This window comes from Macaca fascicularis, chromosome 9 (assembly GCF_037993035.2).
Source record: "Macaca fascicularis isolate 582-1 chromosome 9, T2T-MFA8v1.1".
Taxonomy (NCBI): domain Eukaryota; kingdom Metazoa; phylum Chordata; class Mammalia; order Primates; family Cercopithecidae; genus Macaca; species Macaca fascicularis.
The window spans coordinates 141012176-141028156 of record NC_088383.1 but is presented as its reverse complement, the minus strand read 5'-3'; the positions used below and the strand labels follow the sequence as shown (position 1 = coordinate 141028156).

The 15981-nt window shown below is 50.4% G+C and overlaps 1 protein-coding gene across 1 annotated transcript; it reads left to right on the top strand.

Annotated features, from left to right (window-relative positions):
• The first annotated feature begins 399 nt into the window (after positions 1 to 399).
• BNIP3 (BCL2 interacting protein 3) lies at positions 400 to 15507 on the top strand. The gene is made up of 6 exons (XM_015456881.3): positions 400 to 562; positions 8819 to 8969; positions 9584 to 9668; positions 11982 to 12088; positions 12165 to 12314; positions 14629 to 15507. Exons 1-6 carry the CDS (start codon positions 517 to 519, stop codon positions 14672 to 14674), a joined length of 585 nt encoding a protein of 194 aa, XP_015312367.2. The 5' UTR covers positions 400 to 516; the 3' UTR covers positions 14675 to 15507.
• Positions 15508 to 15981: the final 474 nt, after the last annotated feature.

Sequence of the window (15981 nt, the reverse complement as noted above, 5' to 3'; positions counted from 1 at the left end):
CAGCGCCGTCCCCGTGATAGCCAGTGCCCAGGGCGCCCACCGGCCCCACCGCCCCTTTAAAAGGACTCGGCCCACCGCCTACCGCGGCGGCGACCTCGCAGCCCACTCGTCACGAGGCCGCGGCGCCCCGCCCGTTCCGGCTCACCTCAGGCGGTCGCTGAAGCCCCAGCGCCTGCGCGCCCCTTGTCCCGCCCCTGTCCCAGCCCGCGTCCCGCGCACCGCAAGCCCCTCGCCCACCCCCAGGACCCGCCCCGCGCACGCGCCGCACGTGCCACACGCACTCCACGCCCGTGCGCACGCGCAGGCCCCGCGTCGCGGCCAATGGGCGACGCGGCCGCAGATCCGCCTGGCCCCGCCCCGCCCTGTGAGTTCCTCCCGCCGGGCGGCGGGGCTGGGCTCAGTCCAGGAGCGCAGCTGGGCCGCGGCGCTCCGCTTTCCCAGCGCCCGCAGCTGAATCGCAGTCCGCAGCCCGCAGCCCGGCGCGGACTCCCATCGCCGCAGTCGCCCTCCGGCGCCATGTCGCAGAACGGAGCGCCCGGGATGCAGGAGGAGAGCCTGCAGGGTGAGGCCGGGGAGGCGGCGCGGGAGCCAGGGGGCGCGGGGGGAAGCCTGGAGGAAGGCCAGAGGGAGGCGGAGGGGGCGCCAAGGGAGGTTGCCCGGGAGGCCTGGGGGACATCGCGGGCCGTGCGAGGCTGCGCCACCCGCCCCTCCCGTGCCCACCCCTCCTGCGGGCGTGCGGAGCCCGGGGCATGGGGACCCCACGTACTGCCCGGGGTTCGCGGCCTCGCCGCTCGGGCGGGGGTTGGCTTGGACCCGGGTCGGACCGCACGGGAAAGCCCCGATTCTCCAGCTCCGCCAAGTTGGAATTCCACCTGGAGGTGAATCTGCGTCTCGCAGTTGGTCCGAGAAGCCTCAAAGTCCACGTTGCCCTCCGCGGTCTGTAGTTCAGACCCGTATTGGTTTTAACGACCAAACACCAAGGCGTGGCCAGTGGACTGTTATGTGCTTTAATTTTGTTATTAATGTTTATATCCGTGGTGATTTAGGATTTCCTGAAGGGTGAAGGCGGAGATGGGAGGAGGTTACAGTGTTTTTAAAATATGGCATTTAATGGGCATGTTCCAGTTCTACTAGAGGGTCGTTCCAAAACAAAGCTTTAAATTACTTACGGGTTAAGAAAACACAAGCACAAGGACGCTGCCAGTGCCGCACTCAGTCGTTACAGGCTGCTTAATGCCCGAGTAGAGGCTCGCCCTGTGCCCTTGGCTAGATTCGCAAGACCATGCGTTCGCGCAGCGGGAAACGCAGGCCCGGGGTGCAGGACTTGCCCCACGCACAGCCAGGTGGCGTGGAGACCCTCCCCACCCGGAGGGTCCGCGTCAGAGTCCAGACAGCATTTGCTCAGGGAAGCGGACACTGAAGCCGCCTTCCCAGGGTCCCTAGGGCCCAATCCTGGGAGGAGGGACCTGGTGGCAGCTGACCTTTGTGTTCTCTGAAGCCAGAGTTTACTAAGCAAAATTAGCATGTAAATAAGCTTGGGAACGGGCTGCGGAAACCTCTGACTGTGAACTTTTAATCTTCATTGAGATTTTTTAAAACCATGTATTCACATAAATTCAGTGAGTTGCTAATTTTATTACAAAAAAAAAAATTTACTAGGCAGGACTTAGTTACTGTAATATATTAAATATATATATATTTGAACACTACAACCATATTTTTTTAACTTTTTTTTTTTTTTTTTTTTTTAAGAGACGGGGTCTATGTTGCCCAGGCTGGTCTGAACTGGGCTCAAGCGATCCTCCCGCCTCGGCCTCCCAAAGTGCTGGAATTAATAGGTCTGAGCCACCGCGCCTGGCCTAGAACCATATTTTTAAAAATCCTGTAATTCGGATTTTTCCTCTTGAAATTTAAACATTGGTTATTACTATTTTGGAATATATTAAGGGGTGTTTTCCTGACTTTTGTTATAAAATCCAAGGGATGTTTTTATAAATTCTTTGCCATAAAATCACCCATTTTCCGGTTGTGTTACTCCTGACATTGTGCGTTTCACTGCCTGGCTGGGGATCTGGGCGCTGGGAGGTGGAGGGGGCCCCGGGGGGGCTCAGTCCTCTCTCCAGTATGTAACTTACACAGGCTGCTGAGTCATTGGCAGTGCAAGACGGCCAGCGCCGGAGTTGCGAGATTTTTGTTTTTCTGTTTTGTTTATTCTGTAAAAGGATAGTTACCCGCGGGGTGGATCCCATGTAGGCGATTCCTTGGGCCGCCCTGAGTGTCCGCGCGTCAGGACGGGGCCACCGTGGGCTCGGCGTGGGCGGGGTTGGCCTGTCCCGCGGGCTCCAGCCGCCTGCAAATCCGGCGCGGAGCGGTGGCTCGCCCAGGCAGCGCTCACCTCTGCCCCTCTGATTTCACTGCCCCTTGTTTACCTCGGAACAGAGAACTGTGGGAGCCTTGCAGCCAGACCCACAGATGGAAGCAGCGAGCACTCTCTGCCTGTACCCTCTGGGGCCAGCTGCTTTTCCTGAGGAGTTGACGGCAAAATGGGCTGATTCCGTTCCTTTCTATCTCTTGATCATTCTGGCTATTGTTGTTGACCCACAGGATGCTCGTATTCGTCCTTTTTTTCCTCTTTATTTTTTACGAGCCCAGTCTTACTTTGTCGCCCAGGCTGGAGGGCAGTAGCACAATCATTATCAAGCTCACTGCAGCCGAGAACTTGGCCTTTTTCTCCTAGGCATGTCACTGCTGACATGCAGGAGAGGTAGGATTCTGTGATGAGACCGGGTCACGGTTGCTTGGCGTCACTTCCTTGAAGGACCCACTGTCTTCACCAGGAGGGCATCAGTTCAGTAAACTGCTTGCCCATTTACTCTGGAGCTTCCGTATTTAATGATCCAAGCCCTCAGCTCTTCACCCACTGCTGTGTCTGCAACTGGCAGATGGTTCTCTTGTCAGAGGCAACTCACCATGGGTAAAGTTGTAATAGGGGAAAAGATGCTTCCACTTATTTTGGAGCGGAATTGTAGCATTGTGCGCTTTGAGACCTGAAGGGGTTGCAGACATCTAGATTCTTGTCCAAGACCTGCATTTCATAGATGGTCACAATGAGGTTCTAGAGGTGGAGTGAAAGATAAGGCTGGCAACTTAAGGAGAAGCCAAGGACTCTGCATTAAGCACCAGTGGGATACCTGGAGCCCAGATGCCTGAGGCTGCGTGCCATAGGCCAGGGTCCTGGAGGAGAGCCTGGCAAGGGGGGAAGGTTGAGGGAAATGAGCCGTTAGAAGCCAGGGACCTGATTTACCTACCGGGCTGACTTGATGCTTGAAATATTTTGTCAGGCAAGTCACTTTTGTTCCTCTCCACACTAACCTGAGAAGCTTTAAAGGTAAAAACAGCAATTTCTTAGAGCCCACCTCCCCTGGGGAAGAAGCCCTTTGTATGGTTTTGGGGGTGCTAGTTCCCTCTGGGGTTCACAGCGCCTCTGCTTAAGGCTTTTTTTCTGGGATGCTGCCTCCCTCTCTTCTGACATTTATCCCAGAGCTTTTTCAGTCTATTTTCTGGATTCCACCCCAGCATCCCAAATAGTCACTTTCAGAGTGGGCTGAGGCTGGGTTTTTGGAAAACAATGAAAAAATACCACAGGTGATTCTCCCTTCATAGCCAGAGTTGAGATTGTCATCCCAGGTTAGGGCATAGGGTGGCCTTGAGAACTTGGCCCTGTGTTTACTCCACGTGGGGCTCATGGCTGTGGCCAGTGAATCCATGTTGAAGAATGGGACCCAGGGAGTTGCCCTGGGGACATACAGAGGGCAGTGAATCGAAGGCATTCCCCGGAGTCTGTCACTGGAGAGAGAACTGCTTTGGGCACCTAGAGAAGCTGAATGTCAGATGATTTTCTTTTCTTTTCTTTTTTTTTTTTACATAAAGCGAGAATAAGACATGGATTAAGAACTCTTGTTGGAGTGTATTCTGTCTCTGAGATAGACCTATTAGTTTTCTTTTTGTAATGTGATGTAAATATAGTCTAGGCTTTTCAAAATCTCATCTGCCTTGATATAGAAGGGAGGTAAGACTTACTGGCTGTGTGTCTTGTTAGCACTGTAAATTATAACTAAGTAAGGAGGGGGAGGAACCTAAGGAGAGGGAGGTAAAATGAGATTAGGAAGGAGGGCTTTTGTTGCAGCAGCCACAGCAGCACCTTTCTTTCTGGGGCCTAATTATGCTACAGTTATTTGAAGTAAACTACTTGTGATTATGAGCAGGTTTTCTAAGGTCATTAAGCAACCTCACTCCCCATCTTTCTTTGAAAAGGTGAATGATCTGAGTGGAGAACTGTAACATGTGAGTAGATACACAGCATGCTGCATTCTCCAGGAAGTGCCTTTCCTACCCGGTTGCTGTAGGTTAATAATAAAACTCCTGTCCCTTAGTAAATCATTCCTGGGAATACAGCTTTTGGGCCCAAAGTCATTAGCCATAGACAATCCGGAATGGTTTTTTTTGTTTCCTGGATTTTTAGGATCTTTTCTGGGGCGATTTTTAAAAAGCACTGCTTTGGTTTGAATATGTCCTCCCCATGTTGCCCGTGGTATGGTAGTAAAAGGTGGACCTTTAAGAGGTGGCTTGGCCATGGGGGCTCCTCTCTAGTGAATGGGATTAGTGCTCTGAGGGGCTGGATGGAAGGAGGTAGGTCCCTCTGTGCCCTCATTGAAGGGATGGGGCAGGAAGGCCCTCCCCCGACACCAGATGTTGGTGCCTGGATCTTGGACTTCCCAGCCTCTAGAACGGAGATCAATTTCTGTTGGTAAATCACTTGGTCTGTGGGATTCTGTTACAGTAGCACAGAGAGAGGAAGACAGAGATACACTTGTCTCCACTTTATCTTCCGCTCCCTATCGTCTTCAGCTTGCCACTTGTGTGATAGATACATATGTGTTTGGTCTTGACCCTACTTCCAGGTGCAGAGCACCTCAACCCCTGGGATTTCCTGAGCAGTAAGTGTCTCCCCCCGGAGACAGAGTTTCACTCTTGTTGCCCAGGCTGGAGTGCAGTGGCAGGTCTCGCCTCACTGCAATCTCCACCTCCTGGGTTCAAGCGATTCTTCTGCATCAGCCTCCCGAGTAGCTGGGATTACAGGCACCCAAAACGCCCAGCTAATTTTGTATTTTTAGTAGAGACGGGGTTTCACCATGTTGGTCAGGCTGGTCTCCAACTTCTGACCTCAGGTGATCCCGCCTGCCTCAGCCTCCCAAAGTGCTGGGATTACGGGCGTGTGCCACTGTGCCAATAAGTGTCTTAAGCACGTTTATTAAGAAAGTAAAATAAAAGGGTGGCAACTCCATAGGCAGAGCAGCCTGACCAGTGTGTGTGTTATTCATAGTCACCCTGTCAGCAGTGTGCTCCAAAAGTGCTCCTTGGTTCACCATTTTTGGTGTGAGTTGTAAGGAGCCCCTTCAGAATACATTGCTAATACAGTGGTTCGAGGGCGGCCCCAGGCTAGTTATTTGAGGTAGAAATTCCCAGGGAAGCCCCTCCTAGGAGGGGAGGGGACTGGAGATGGAGATGGGGGAGCCATGAGGTACGGGTAGCATGGTTGGGGTTAGGGTTGGGGTGTGTGGGGTAGGGGGGTCTGGTTAGGGTTAGGGTTGGGATGTGGGGTAGGTGGGTGTCTCGTCTCGAGAGCGTGGTTGGGGTTAGGCTTGGGACGTGTGGGGTAGGTGGGGATCTGGGCTGTATGTCATTTCCATTTGGCTCCTCTGTAATTGTTTCTGGTAAATTGATAAAGTAAAATGTTTTTCTGAGTTCTATGAGTTGTAGCAAATTATTGAACCTGAGGGGGGTGTGTGGGATCCCCTGAGTAGGTAGAGGGACTGGCAAAAATGTGGGTAACCTAGACACCCCATTCTCCACTTGCATCTGTGGGAACAGTCTTGTGGGCTCGACACTAAGTCTAGGTAGATAGTCAGAATGGAATTGAATCGTTGGACACCCCGGTGGTGGTGACTTGGTGTCCCACATTTGATGTTAAGAGTGGCATCGGAGAAGGGACACCTTCAAGCTTCAAGCTCCATTTGTGTTCCATATCGTCAGATATCTGAACAACACTTTTGGCAATACTGTCTAGTCAGATGAGCGGTTTCAGGAATGGTGTGGTCTATCCATCTCGGAAGGCACCGTGTAGCCTCTGCCAGAGTGTGGGGCAGACTGGCCTGGGCCTTTCTCCTGCAGTGAGCTCCAGGCTCCAAGACAGAGCCTGGCCTGCCTTTGTATTAAGGGATGTGCTGCTTGCGGGCCAGGACATGAGGCAGCGTGAGAGGCCAAAGAGAACAGTCATGTGTTAATTTGAAAATCTGTGTGCCGGGCGCGGTGGCTCAAGCCTGTAATCCCAGCACTTTGGGAGGCCGAGACGGGCGGATCACGAGGTCAGGAGATCGAGACCATCCTGGCTAACACGGTGAAACCCCGTCTCTACTAAAAATACAAAAAACTAGCCGGGCGAGGTGGCGGGCGCCTGTAGTCCCAGCTACTCAGGAGGCTGAGGCAGGAGAATGGCGTAAACCTGGGAGGTGGAGCTTGCAGTGAGCTGAGATCCGGCCACTGCACTCCAACCTGGGCGACAGAGCGAGACTCCATCTCAAAAAAAAAAAAAAAAAAAAGAAAATCTGTGTGATCGCGGCCGGGCGCGGTGGCTCAAGCCTGTAATCCTAGCACTTTGGGAGGCCGAGACGGGCGGATCACGAGGTCAGGAGATCGAGACCATCTTGGCTAACACGGTGAAACCCTGTCTCTACTAAAAAATACAAAAAACTAGCCGGGCGAGGTGGCAGGCGCCTGTAGTCCCAGCTACTCGGGAGGCTGAGGCAGGAGAATGGCGTAAACCCGGAAGGCGGAGCTTGCAGCGAGCTGAGATCCGGCCACTGCACTGCAGCCTGGGCAACAGAACGAGACTCCGCCTCAAAAAAAAAAAAAAGAAAAAAAAAGAAAATCTGTGTGATCATTTCGTTAGCAACTTACTGGAGGCTGTTTGATGGTATAAGTTGCAAATCCACATTTCTTTCCTGGGCCTTCGGCTTGCTTTTTTCTGGTTAATATGAAATATACTCAGCAACAAGTGGCGTATTGAGGCTGGGCCAGGCCTCTTTCAGGAGAGATGCCTAGTGTGTGTGGAAAGCTGAACACCTGCCTTTGCTTCCAGTGAACATGACGGATGAAGAGGCTGCTCCGTTCCCTCTAATAGCATGGTGTTGGTAGTGCTGTGTTGGTTTAAGGACAGTCAGCAGCTCAGGGTGATTATTCTACTTACTCAAATTATAGTGACTGCAAAATGAGATAATTCCATTGTTCTCCTCCGTAAGTTTCTCCATCTTTTGTGACCTGCACTTTCCTCCCACTGCACTCCATCCTCCATACGCTACCATAGGAAGCTTTTAGCAGATTTGCTTTAAATAAATAAACCTATGACACAAAGTAGAGAAATTATCCTGGGCCCAGAAATAGACGTGTGCCTATGTGCACGCTTCATGTCTGACAAAGGAAGCAGCCCAGAGCGGAGGCGAGGTGGGAGCTGCCTGCAATAAATGGGGCATCCGTGTCACATCAGTGGAAAAATTAATCCACATAGATTTTGGATCGAAATGTGAATGTCATAACAGTAGAGCTATGTGAAAATAACAGAACAGAACAGAGTAGCTCAGGAAGGGACTGCTACATTTGACTGAAGTAAAATCAAGAACTTCTGTACATCAGAAGGCATGATAAGTGAAAAGAACAAGCTACCAAGTGAAAGTTACTTGCAACGCATTTAAATATGCAGAAAAATGCATATCTAGAGTACAGAATTATCCCAGAATTGCACTTTTAGCAGTAAGGGAATGGGAGCAGCGTTCCAGCCTCAGTTTCTATTTATAATGGTGACAAGGAAAAAATACTGCTGGATGCCCAAAAATAAGACAGATAATAGAAAAGAATGAGAGATTTGAAGAACCAGTTCAAAAAAGATGCTATCCAGATGGCTAGCAAACTTGTAAAATCGTGTTTAACATTGTTAGAAATTAAATACATGCAAAGTAAGCCACAAAATACAAGTAATAGAGGCTGGGCATGGTGGCTCACACCTGTAATCCCAGCACATTGGGAGGCCGAGGTGAGAAGATTGCTTGGGCCCAGAAGTTCGAGACCAGCCTGGGCAACATAGCGAGACCCCATCTCCTAAAAAAAATAGCCAGGAGTAGTGGTACATGCCTGTAGTTCCAGCTATTCCAGAGGCGTCAGCTAGAAGATGGCTTGAACCCAGGAGTTTGAGATTATAGTGAGCCTTCATTGTGCCGCTGCACTCCAGCCTGGGTGACAAAGTGAGACTCCGTCTCTAAAAGAAACAGAAAATAGAGGTCAAACCTTTTAAAGAAAACTTTAAATCCCTTAAGCTTATGTTGACATTATTTTTTTTAAGACCCCTTTTTCCAAATAATAGCCTTTTTCTTAGAGAAGCTCACTGCAAGAAAGCATTCTAATTGGATTCTGGCGACTCAGCAGAGTTCCTGGACATTGGCTTGGTATAAACGGACTGCAAGACATGGACAGATATGTGGTCTCAGCCCCAGGAGGCTTCCTTCCCGTACCCAGGGAGTGTGTGCGTAGACAGTCACTGCCACACGAGTGGGCAGAGGGATGTCTTCAAGGTGGGGTTAAGGGATGGTTCCTGGCGTGTCACCATGGCTACCTCTTGGAAATGGAGGGGCAGGCTGGTTAGATATTAAGACCAGATTCCAGAGTGGGTAGAAAATTCCATCTGTGCCCCTTTTTTTGTTCCCACCAGGCTCCTGGGTGGAATTGCACTTTAGCAATAATGGAAACGGCAGCAGCGTTCCAGCCTCGGTTTCTATTTATAATGGTGACATGGAAAAAATACTGCTGGACGCACAGCATGAGTCTGGACGGAGTAGCTCCAAGAGTTCTCACTGTGACAGGTAGGTGCACGCCAGCAAGCGTATGCGTTACAGTGCTGATGGTCTTCAGTGGGTGACAGTCACCTCTAGGACAGGGGGCTGCTGTTCCCCTCAGGCCGCGTTCGGGAGTGGCTCCTGCTGCCCTCTTTGGGGATGCAGCGTCCTGGGACTTAGTCTGTGGGGAGCCATGTTCAAGTCGCCAGTAGGCAGCAGAACAGCCATGAACTCCGCTCTGAGAAACGCACTCACGTGCCTCAGCAGGGCCGTGGTCGCAGGAGTGGTTCCTGGGTAGCAGCACTTCTGAGTGACTCCAGGGTAGAGTGGCTGAGTGGTCAAAGGTCGCGTGCCCTTGAGAACTGTGCAACAGACCGTGAAGGCGGCAGGTGACAAAGCCAGCCGCTCGCCAGCTGCCTCCCCCCGCCTCTTCTCTGAAGACTGGCTAGCTAACTCCTGTCGGGCTCAGCCGACAGGGCTGAGGAGTAGTTTGGCTCTGGCTGGTGCTGGGTGGAAGGGAAGACGCACACTGGCTAGAGCCCCTCATCACGGAGGCGGCTGGAGGCCTTTGGGGTTTGAGCTTCTAATGATAGAATGTTCACATGATGTTCTGTTTTTCTCATTCTATTCACATTGCCAAGCCCACCTCGCTCACAGACACCACAAGATACTAACAGAGCTTCTGAAACAGATACCCATAGCATTGGAGAGAAAAACAGCTCACAGGTAAGCTGGAAGAAGAATGCGAGTTATAAGTATTTGTGATCTGTTTGTACAGGAAATGGTTTAAAATGTAATTGAGCACCTCAGAGAAAAGTCGGGCTTTAAGGGTGTCTCCTGTCTTAAAAAAAAAAAAACAAAAAAAGTCCACAAGCACACGGGCTGGACACTCAGCTGAGCGGGGGCGGCGCCGAGTGGGACAGGCAGTGGGGGCCTCCCGCCCCTGCCTGCCATCAGGAATACACCGGAAAGGAGGAAGGGCTCCCTGGTGGCTGCAGCCTAGAGAGGAGGGAGGGACCACTGGAAAGGGTGGCAGTGAGCCAGCTACTGGCTGGTCTTTCCTTGTGGTTGTTGGTTGGACAGTGAGTGGGTTTTAACACTTGCATGCTGTGTGGGACTCAGGCGTTACCCGCGGGGCCATTCGAGGCCATTCGGTCACTGTGGCTGTGACTCTGAGGTGTCCTCCTCATTAGACATTGTCACTGCCTGCTGGAAATTACACCCTGTGCCTTTCCTAGCATTAGTCCTGAGCTAACTGGTGCCTGAGCAGTGCAGCATTAGTGGCTGATCAACCTGGTAATTTTTTTTTTTTTTGAGATGGAGTCTGGCTCTGTCGCCCACGCTGGAGTGCAGTGGCCGGATCTCAGCTCACTGCAAGCTCCGCCTCCCGGGTTTATGCCATTCTCCTGCCTCAGCCTCCCGAGTAGCTGGGACTACAGGCGCCCACCACCTCGCCCGGCTAGTTTTTTTGTATTTTTTTAGTAGAGACGGGGTTTCACTGTGTTTGCCAGGATGGTCTCGATCTCCTGACCTCGTGATCCGCCCGTCTCGGCCTCCCAAAGTGCTGGGATTACAGGCTTGAGCCACCGTGCCCGGCCTCAACCTGGTAATTTAGTGTAAGATCATCTTTTTTAAAAAAGTTTTTTGTAGAGACGGGGTCTCCCTGTGTTGCCCAGGCTGATCTTGAACTCCAGGGCTCAAGTGATCCTCCCAAAATCCTGGGACTATAGGTGTGAGACTCCATGTCCAGCCTGAGATGACTTTTCTAATGGTAACAGATAATGGGCTTTACATGCCGTCATTCAGCATTGTTGTGAAAACGGAGTCTTAGAGGAAAAAGTGTGCCTGGGGTTATTGCCTTGGTTTACTATCATTCTCCCTTCGCAGATAGGGTTCGAGGCAGTGATCAGTACTGTCTTGCTCAGTTATATCTGGTAGTGCCTTACTTACCTTGTTGCAGACGAGATGCGCGATAAATGTTTTCTTGGGTGTTTGTCGATGGTGAGAACTTGAACGACGGACCGTGTTCTGTATTTTGGAAGCTCTGTGAGGAAGCATGGCCTTCCAGGCAGGATTAGTAGCTGGCTCTTCAGTGCTAGCTTCCCTCAAGGCTTCCTTCACCAAGGAAACAAGGAGTCCCTGTTACCCAGGCCTTCTCAGGGACATCCCCCTGGCCCCACTCTGGGGGTTCCAGAGCGCAGCATGATTTTGGGAGCCCCGGGAGCCCTGGCTGTGGATGTGTGGGTGCACCCCAGGGCGTGCGGCCTGCTCCTCGGCACATGGGGCTATATCCAGCTTGGGTATGCCCAGATGTTTGGTGGGTTTGGGGAGCTATATTCTGATTTTCAATTTTATTTCTTTTTTTTTGAGACAGGGTATTGCCATTTTCACTGTTTTAAAACAAAAATTTCCCCTTAGTTTTAAAAGGAATTAGATGTTCAGGTACAGAATTCTGAAAATGCAAAAAAGTAGAGAACACTGAGACTCTCGGATTTAAAGTCCTCTTTAATGTTTCGTGCTGTTATATAATTCTGAGGATTTGGCCGCAGCCGTGGTTGTGTGTACATTTCTGCCTTTTCCCTCCTGCTTTTCCCGGAAGCATCTTGTAAACCTGCTCACTATCCAGTGTCCGTTTCCTTCGTCATGTCCCTGTTTTGAGCCATTTTCGGCTGTTTTCATTTTCTTTTGTTATAACCAGTGCTGCAGTCACCATCTTTGCCCTCATGTCACGTGACTTCCCTAGGACAGTGTTTGCCGCTGTCAGTACCCCAGCATCTCACAGTGAACCAGATGTATTTACGCCCTGGGTGGGACTCCCCCGAGGTGATCTGTACCTGGAGGAGGCGAGCGAGCCGGGAGCCGGGAGTGCGGTACGGCCCGGGGAAGGCCCCCAGCCCCAGGACTCCCCTTGGACCACAGTCCGGGGCAGTGACATGTGCCTTTGGGCTCTTGAATGGAGCCTGCGGCTGTGAAGCTCGGGTGGGAGGTGGGTGTCATGTGTGGTGCGTTAATCGGCATTTAACATCGACTTTATCTTAGTCTGAGGAAGATGATATTGAGAGAAGGAAAGAAGTTGAAAGCATCTTGAAGAAAAACTCAGACTGGATATGGGATTGGTCAAGTCGGCCGGAAAATATTCCCCCCAAGTGAGTGTGTTCTCAGTGTCACGGGGGCTCCCCTTGACAGAGGACACATCGGCTGACATGTTTCTTCCCGCCTCAGGGAGTTCCTCTTTAAACACCCGAAGCGCACGGCCACCCTCAGCATGAGGAACACGAGCGTCATGAAGAAAGGGGGCATATTCTCTGCAGAGTTTCTGAAAGTTTTCCTTCCGTCTCTGCTGCTCTCTCATTTGCTGGCCATCGGATTGGGGTAGGTGATGTGACTCTGTGACTCCCGCCATGGCATGTCGTGGGGCAATTCTGGGTCACGGTGATTTATTCGTAAACTATTTCCTGAAGTTCGGCTCATCAGTTACAGCTTGGTGCATTTTCGCAAACACACCCACAGTCACTGTTTAGGTCAAGAAACCACCAGCCTGCAGCCCCAAAAGGCCCCAGCACAGGCGCCCTGTAGTGCTGTCGGGCATGGACAAGTCTGCCTGTTGCTCACTGTATATAAACGGAGTCACAGCAGGGATTCTTATGTCTGACCTTTGTCCTGTGTGTAGTTAAAAGCAGTCTCATTTCTGCGTAGTACTGCATGGTGGGGACGCCCCCAGCCGTATGCTGTAGATGGAGGGCCTCAGTTACTTGCTGTACTTCCTCCAGGACCGGACTGTTGTTCTACTTAACTCTCAGCAATAAAGAAACCAGTGCGGTCTCCGATTTTTCTGGCTTGAGTTTCGCTCTTGTTGCCCAGGCTGGAGTGCAGTGGCGTGATCTCGGTTCACTGCAAACTCTGCCTCCCAGGTTCAAGCGACTCTCCTGCCTCAGCCTCCTGAGTAGCTGGGATTACAGGTGCCCACCACCATGCCTGGTTAATTTTTGTATTTTTAGTAGAGACGGGGTTTCGCCATGTTGCCCAGGCTGATCTCGAACTCAAGTGATCGCTCACCTCGGCCTCCAAAGTGCTGGGATTACAGGTGTGAACCACCATGCCTGACCTTTTCTGGCTTCTTATACTAACTAATTCTGCAGAAAACACAGAGACCAGGCAGGTGCCACTGTGGATTCTCAAGAGCTTTAGCTGCAGCAGTGGTGAAGAGCCAGAGCGGGAAGCCAAAACCGCTCCTCCTAGGGCTGGTCCCACCCTCTCTCAGTGGGGAGGAGGGGTCTAGTCCTGGTGTGCAAACAGTGTTCTATGGCTGCTGTGTATTAGACAGACTGGGAAGACTGGAATGCCACTGGGGGCAGGTGGCTTCCGTTGGCCAGAGGGCTCACATCTGGGGTCGAAGGAAACGGGATAAAAGCCACTGAGTTTCCTGGGCCGGGGCCTGAGTGCTGCCATGTCTCCACCTCGCCCTCCCATGTGTACGGCTTTCTCCTAGCTCTTGTACACATTCTCACGTCCACCCCTGTCACCTTTATTTCTGCCAGTGCTTTTTGGAGTCAGACCCACAGACTGCATCAGCATCACCAGGCAGTTTGCTTTCTGGAGCCTTTTCCAGAACTGTCAAGCAGACTCCGGGGGCAAGGCCTCAGGATCCTCATTTTAAATACGAGGTTTAGCCCTTCCTTTCAGGATGGGTTTCTGCAGCCACTGCTTCCCAACTACTGTCCTCCGTCCTGCTCAGGTTTTCAGAGCCTGATACTGCCACTGGCGACCCACACCCCCTCAGCAGCTTTCCAGAACCGCACTATAAAATCTGCCCCGAAAGCTGCTGCAGCATGGTCTGTGCCCACAGTGCCCACCGCACCACTGCCCATAGGCCAGCACTGTCTGTGCTCACAGTACCCACCGCACCACTGCCCATAGGCCAGCACTGTCTGTGCTCACAGTACCCACCGCACCACTGCCCATAGGCCAGCACTGTCTGTGCTCACAGTACCCACTGCACCACTGCCCATAGGCCAGCACTGTCTGTGCTCACAGTACCCACCGCACTACCGCCCATAGGTCCGGAACCGCACTATAAAATCTGCCCCTGAAAGCTGCTGCAGCAAGGTCTGTGCTCACAGTGCTCACCCCACTACTGCCCACAGGCCAGGCCAGCCAGGCTTCCGATTCTGCCCCCTTTCCTGGAGACCCATCCTCCTCCCTCCTGGAGTGATGCCCGCTGGTCAGCTGGAGCGAGCCTCTCTTGCCGACACTCCTGCATCTTTAGTTTGGGACATCTTTCCCACTACCGAATTTAAACCACGTGAGGGCAGGGTCTTCATTTTTAAGCAGTTGACCTTGGTGAGGCTGGTGGCGATGAACTGGCAACACCATCTTGCCCTGGTAGGTGACTTCCCCCAGCACTGAGTTGGAACAAAGCAGCTTTCTGTCTGGAAACAGCGTTTCAGTTTGGTGATCCTTCTAGGCAAGAATACAATCTGATGTTTTCTAATTAATACAAAATACATATTGATAAAACACTCGGTAAAAGATTACAGATAGATTCATTACAAAATTTTTATAATGGATATAAAATCACCAGTCCCTTGCATAAGCTCTAACCACAGTGAGCTACCCTGTTTCAGCTGTAACACAATCTCCTGGGAATCACAAGATACATTAACTACTGATTACTTTTTCTGTTAAGGATCTATATTGGAAGGCGTCTGACAACCTCCACCAGCACCTTTTGATGAAGAACTGGAGTCTGACTTGGTTCATTAGTGGGATTACTTCTGAGCTTGCAACGCAGCTCACTGAAGAGCTGTTAGATCCTGGGGTGGCCGCGTCACTTGTGTTTATTTGTTCTGTAAATGCTGCGTTCCTAATTTAGTAAAACAAAACAACAGACACTAAAATCATGTTGATCTATAATTATACCTATGAGGTCAATTAATAAGCATGTCAGACTGATTAATATCTATTGTAAAAATTTGGTAGTGAATTTGGATATTAGATATAAATACCTGAATATAATTTTAATATCCTATTCATGATGTATGTTGTATTTTAAAAATTATCTGCAACCTTAATTCAGTTGAAGTACTTTATATTTCAAAAGAATGAGTAACATTGATAATAAAATCGCTACTTTAAGGGGTTTGTCCAAAATAAATATTGTGGCCTTATATATCACACTATTGTAGAAAGTATTATTTAATTTAAATGGATGCAGGTTGTCTACTAAAGATTATACATAACTATGCTAATTGTTCGTAATCAACAGAAACCAAGAGAGAGCTACAAACTCAGCTGTACCGTTCATACACTAAACTCTTCTTGCTTTTGCAGTATAAGGAATTAAGTCTCCGATCATTAGGTAATCACCTTGGATGATCAGTTTTCTGCTGAAGGCACCTGCTCAGTGTCTTTTCCTCTTTATCACTCTGCATTGGTGAATTTAATCCTCTCCTTTGTGCCCAACTTGTGTGTGCTTTTAAAATCAGCTTTATTCTAAGCAAATCTGTGTCTACTTTAAAAGACTGGAAATGGGGAAAAAATAAATAAATCTTTGCCAAATCCTTCAGATTACTGTATTTACATATGGTTTCAAATCAGACATCATAATAGCTTCTTGATGAAACCAGGACTGGTCCCTATTTTGATATTATCTTTCCTACAGCAAGCTTTTTAGAAAGGCTGCCTGCCCAGGCCTTGGTGTTTCATCTTTCCACGCGTAATTCGGGTGTGAAATCTAACACTGTCATTTGTAAAGATCTCTGTTGATACTACCTTGGAAGCAGTCACTTCTGGAGGAAGTGGATGGCATGACATCAGAATTCCTTTATATAATTTAACCTCAGAATAGTCTGAGATCATTTCGAAGCACGCTGGTCAAGGAATTCCGTTTCTGTTTTAGAGCAAATATGTTTGCTGTTTGTCTTCCATCACAAACGTGGAGTTTCAGCACCTTACAGAGCTTAGTGAACCCACCCTGCTCACCATCAAAGTTAGCACACAACAAAGCCAACCACGTGTCCCCCTCACAGATGATAATGGC

Bases quoted from the DNA above. Each gene is read 5' to 3' on its own strand.
- BNIP3 (XM_015456881.3), top strand. From the start codon at position 517: ATGTCGCAGAACGGAGCGCCCGGGATGCAGGAGGAGAGCCTGCAGG. The intron at 8,970-9,583 runs GTAGGTGCACGC...CACATTGCCAAG, and splicing joins AAGAGTTCTCACTGTGACAG to CCCACCTCGCTCACAGACAC. The intron at 9,669-11,981 runs GTAAGCTGGAAG...ACTTTATCTTAG, and splicing joins GAGAGAAAAACAGCTCACAG to TCTGAGGAAGATGATATTGA.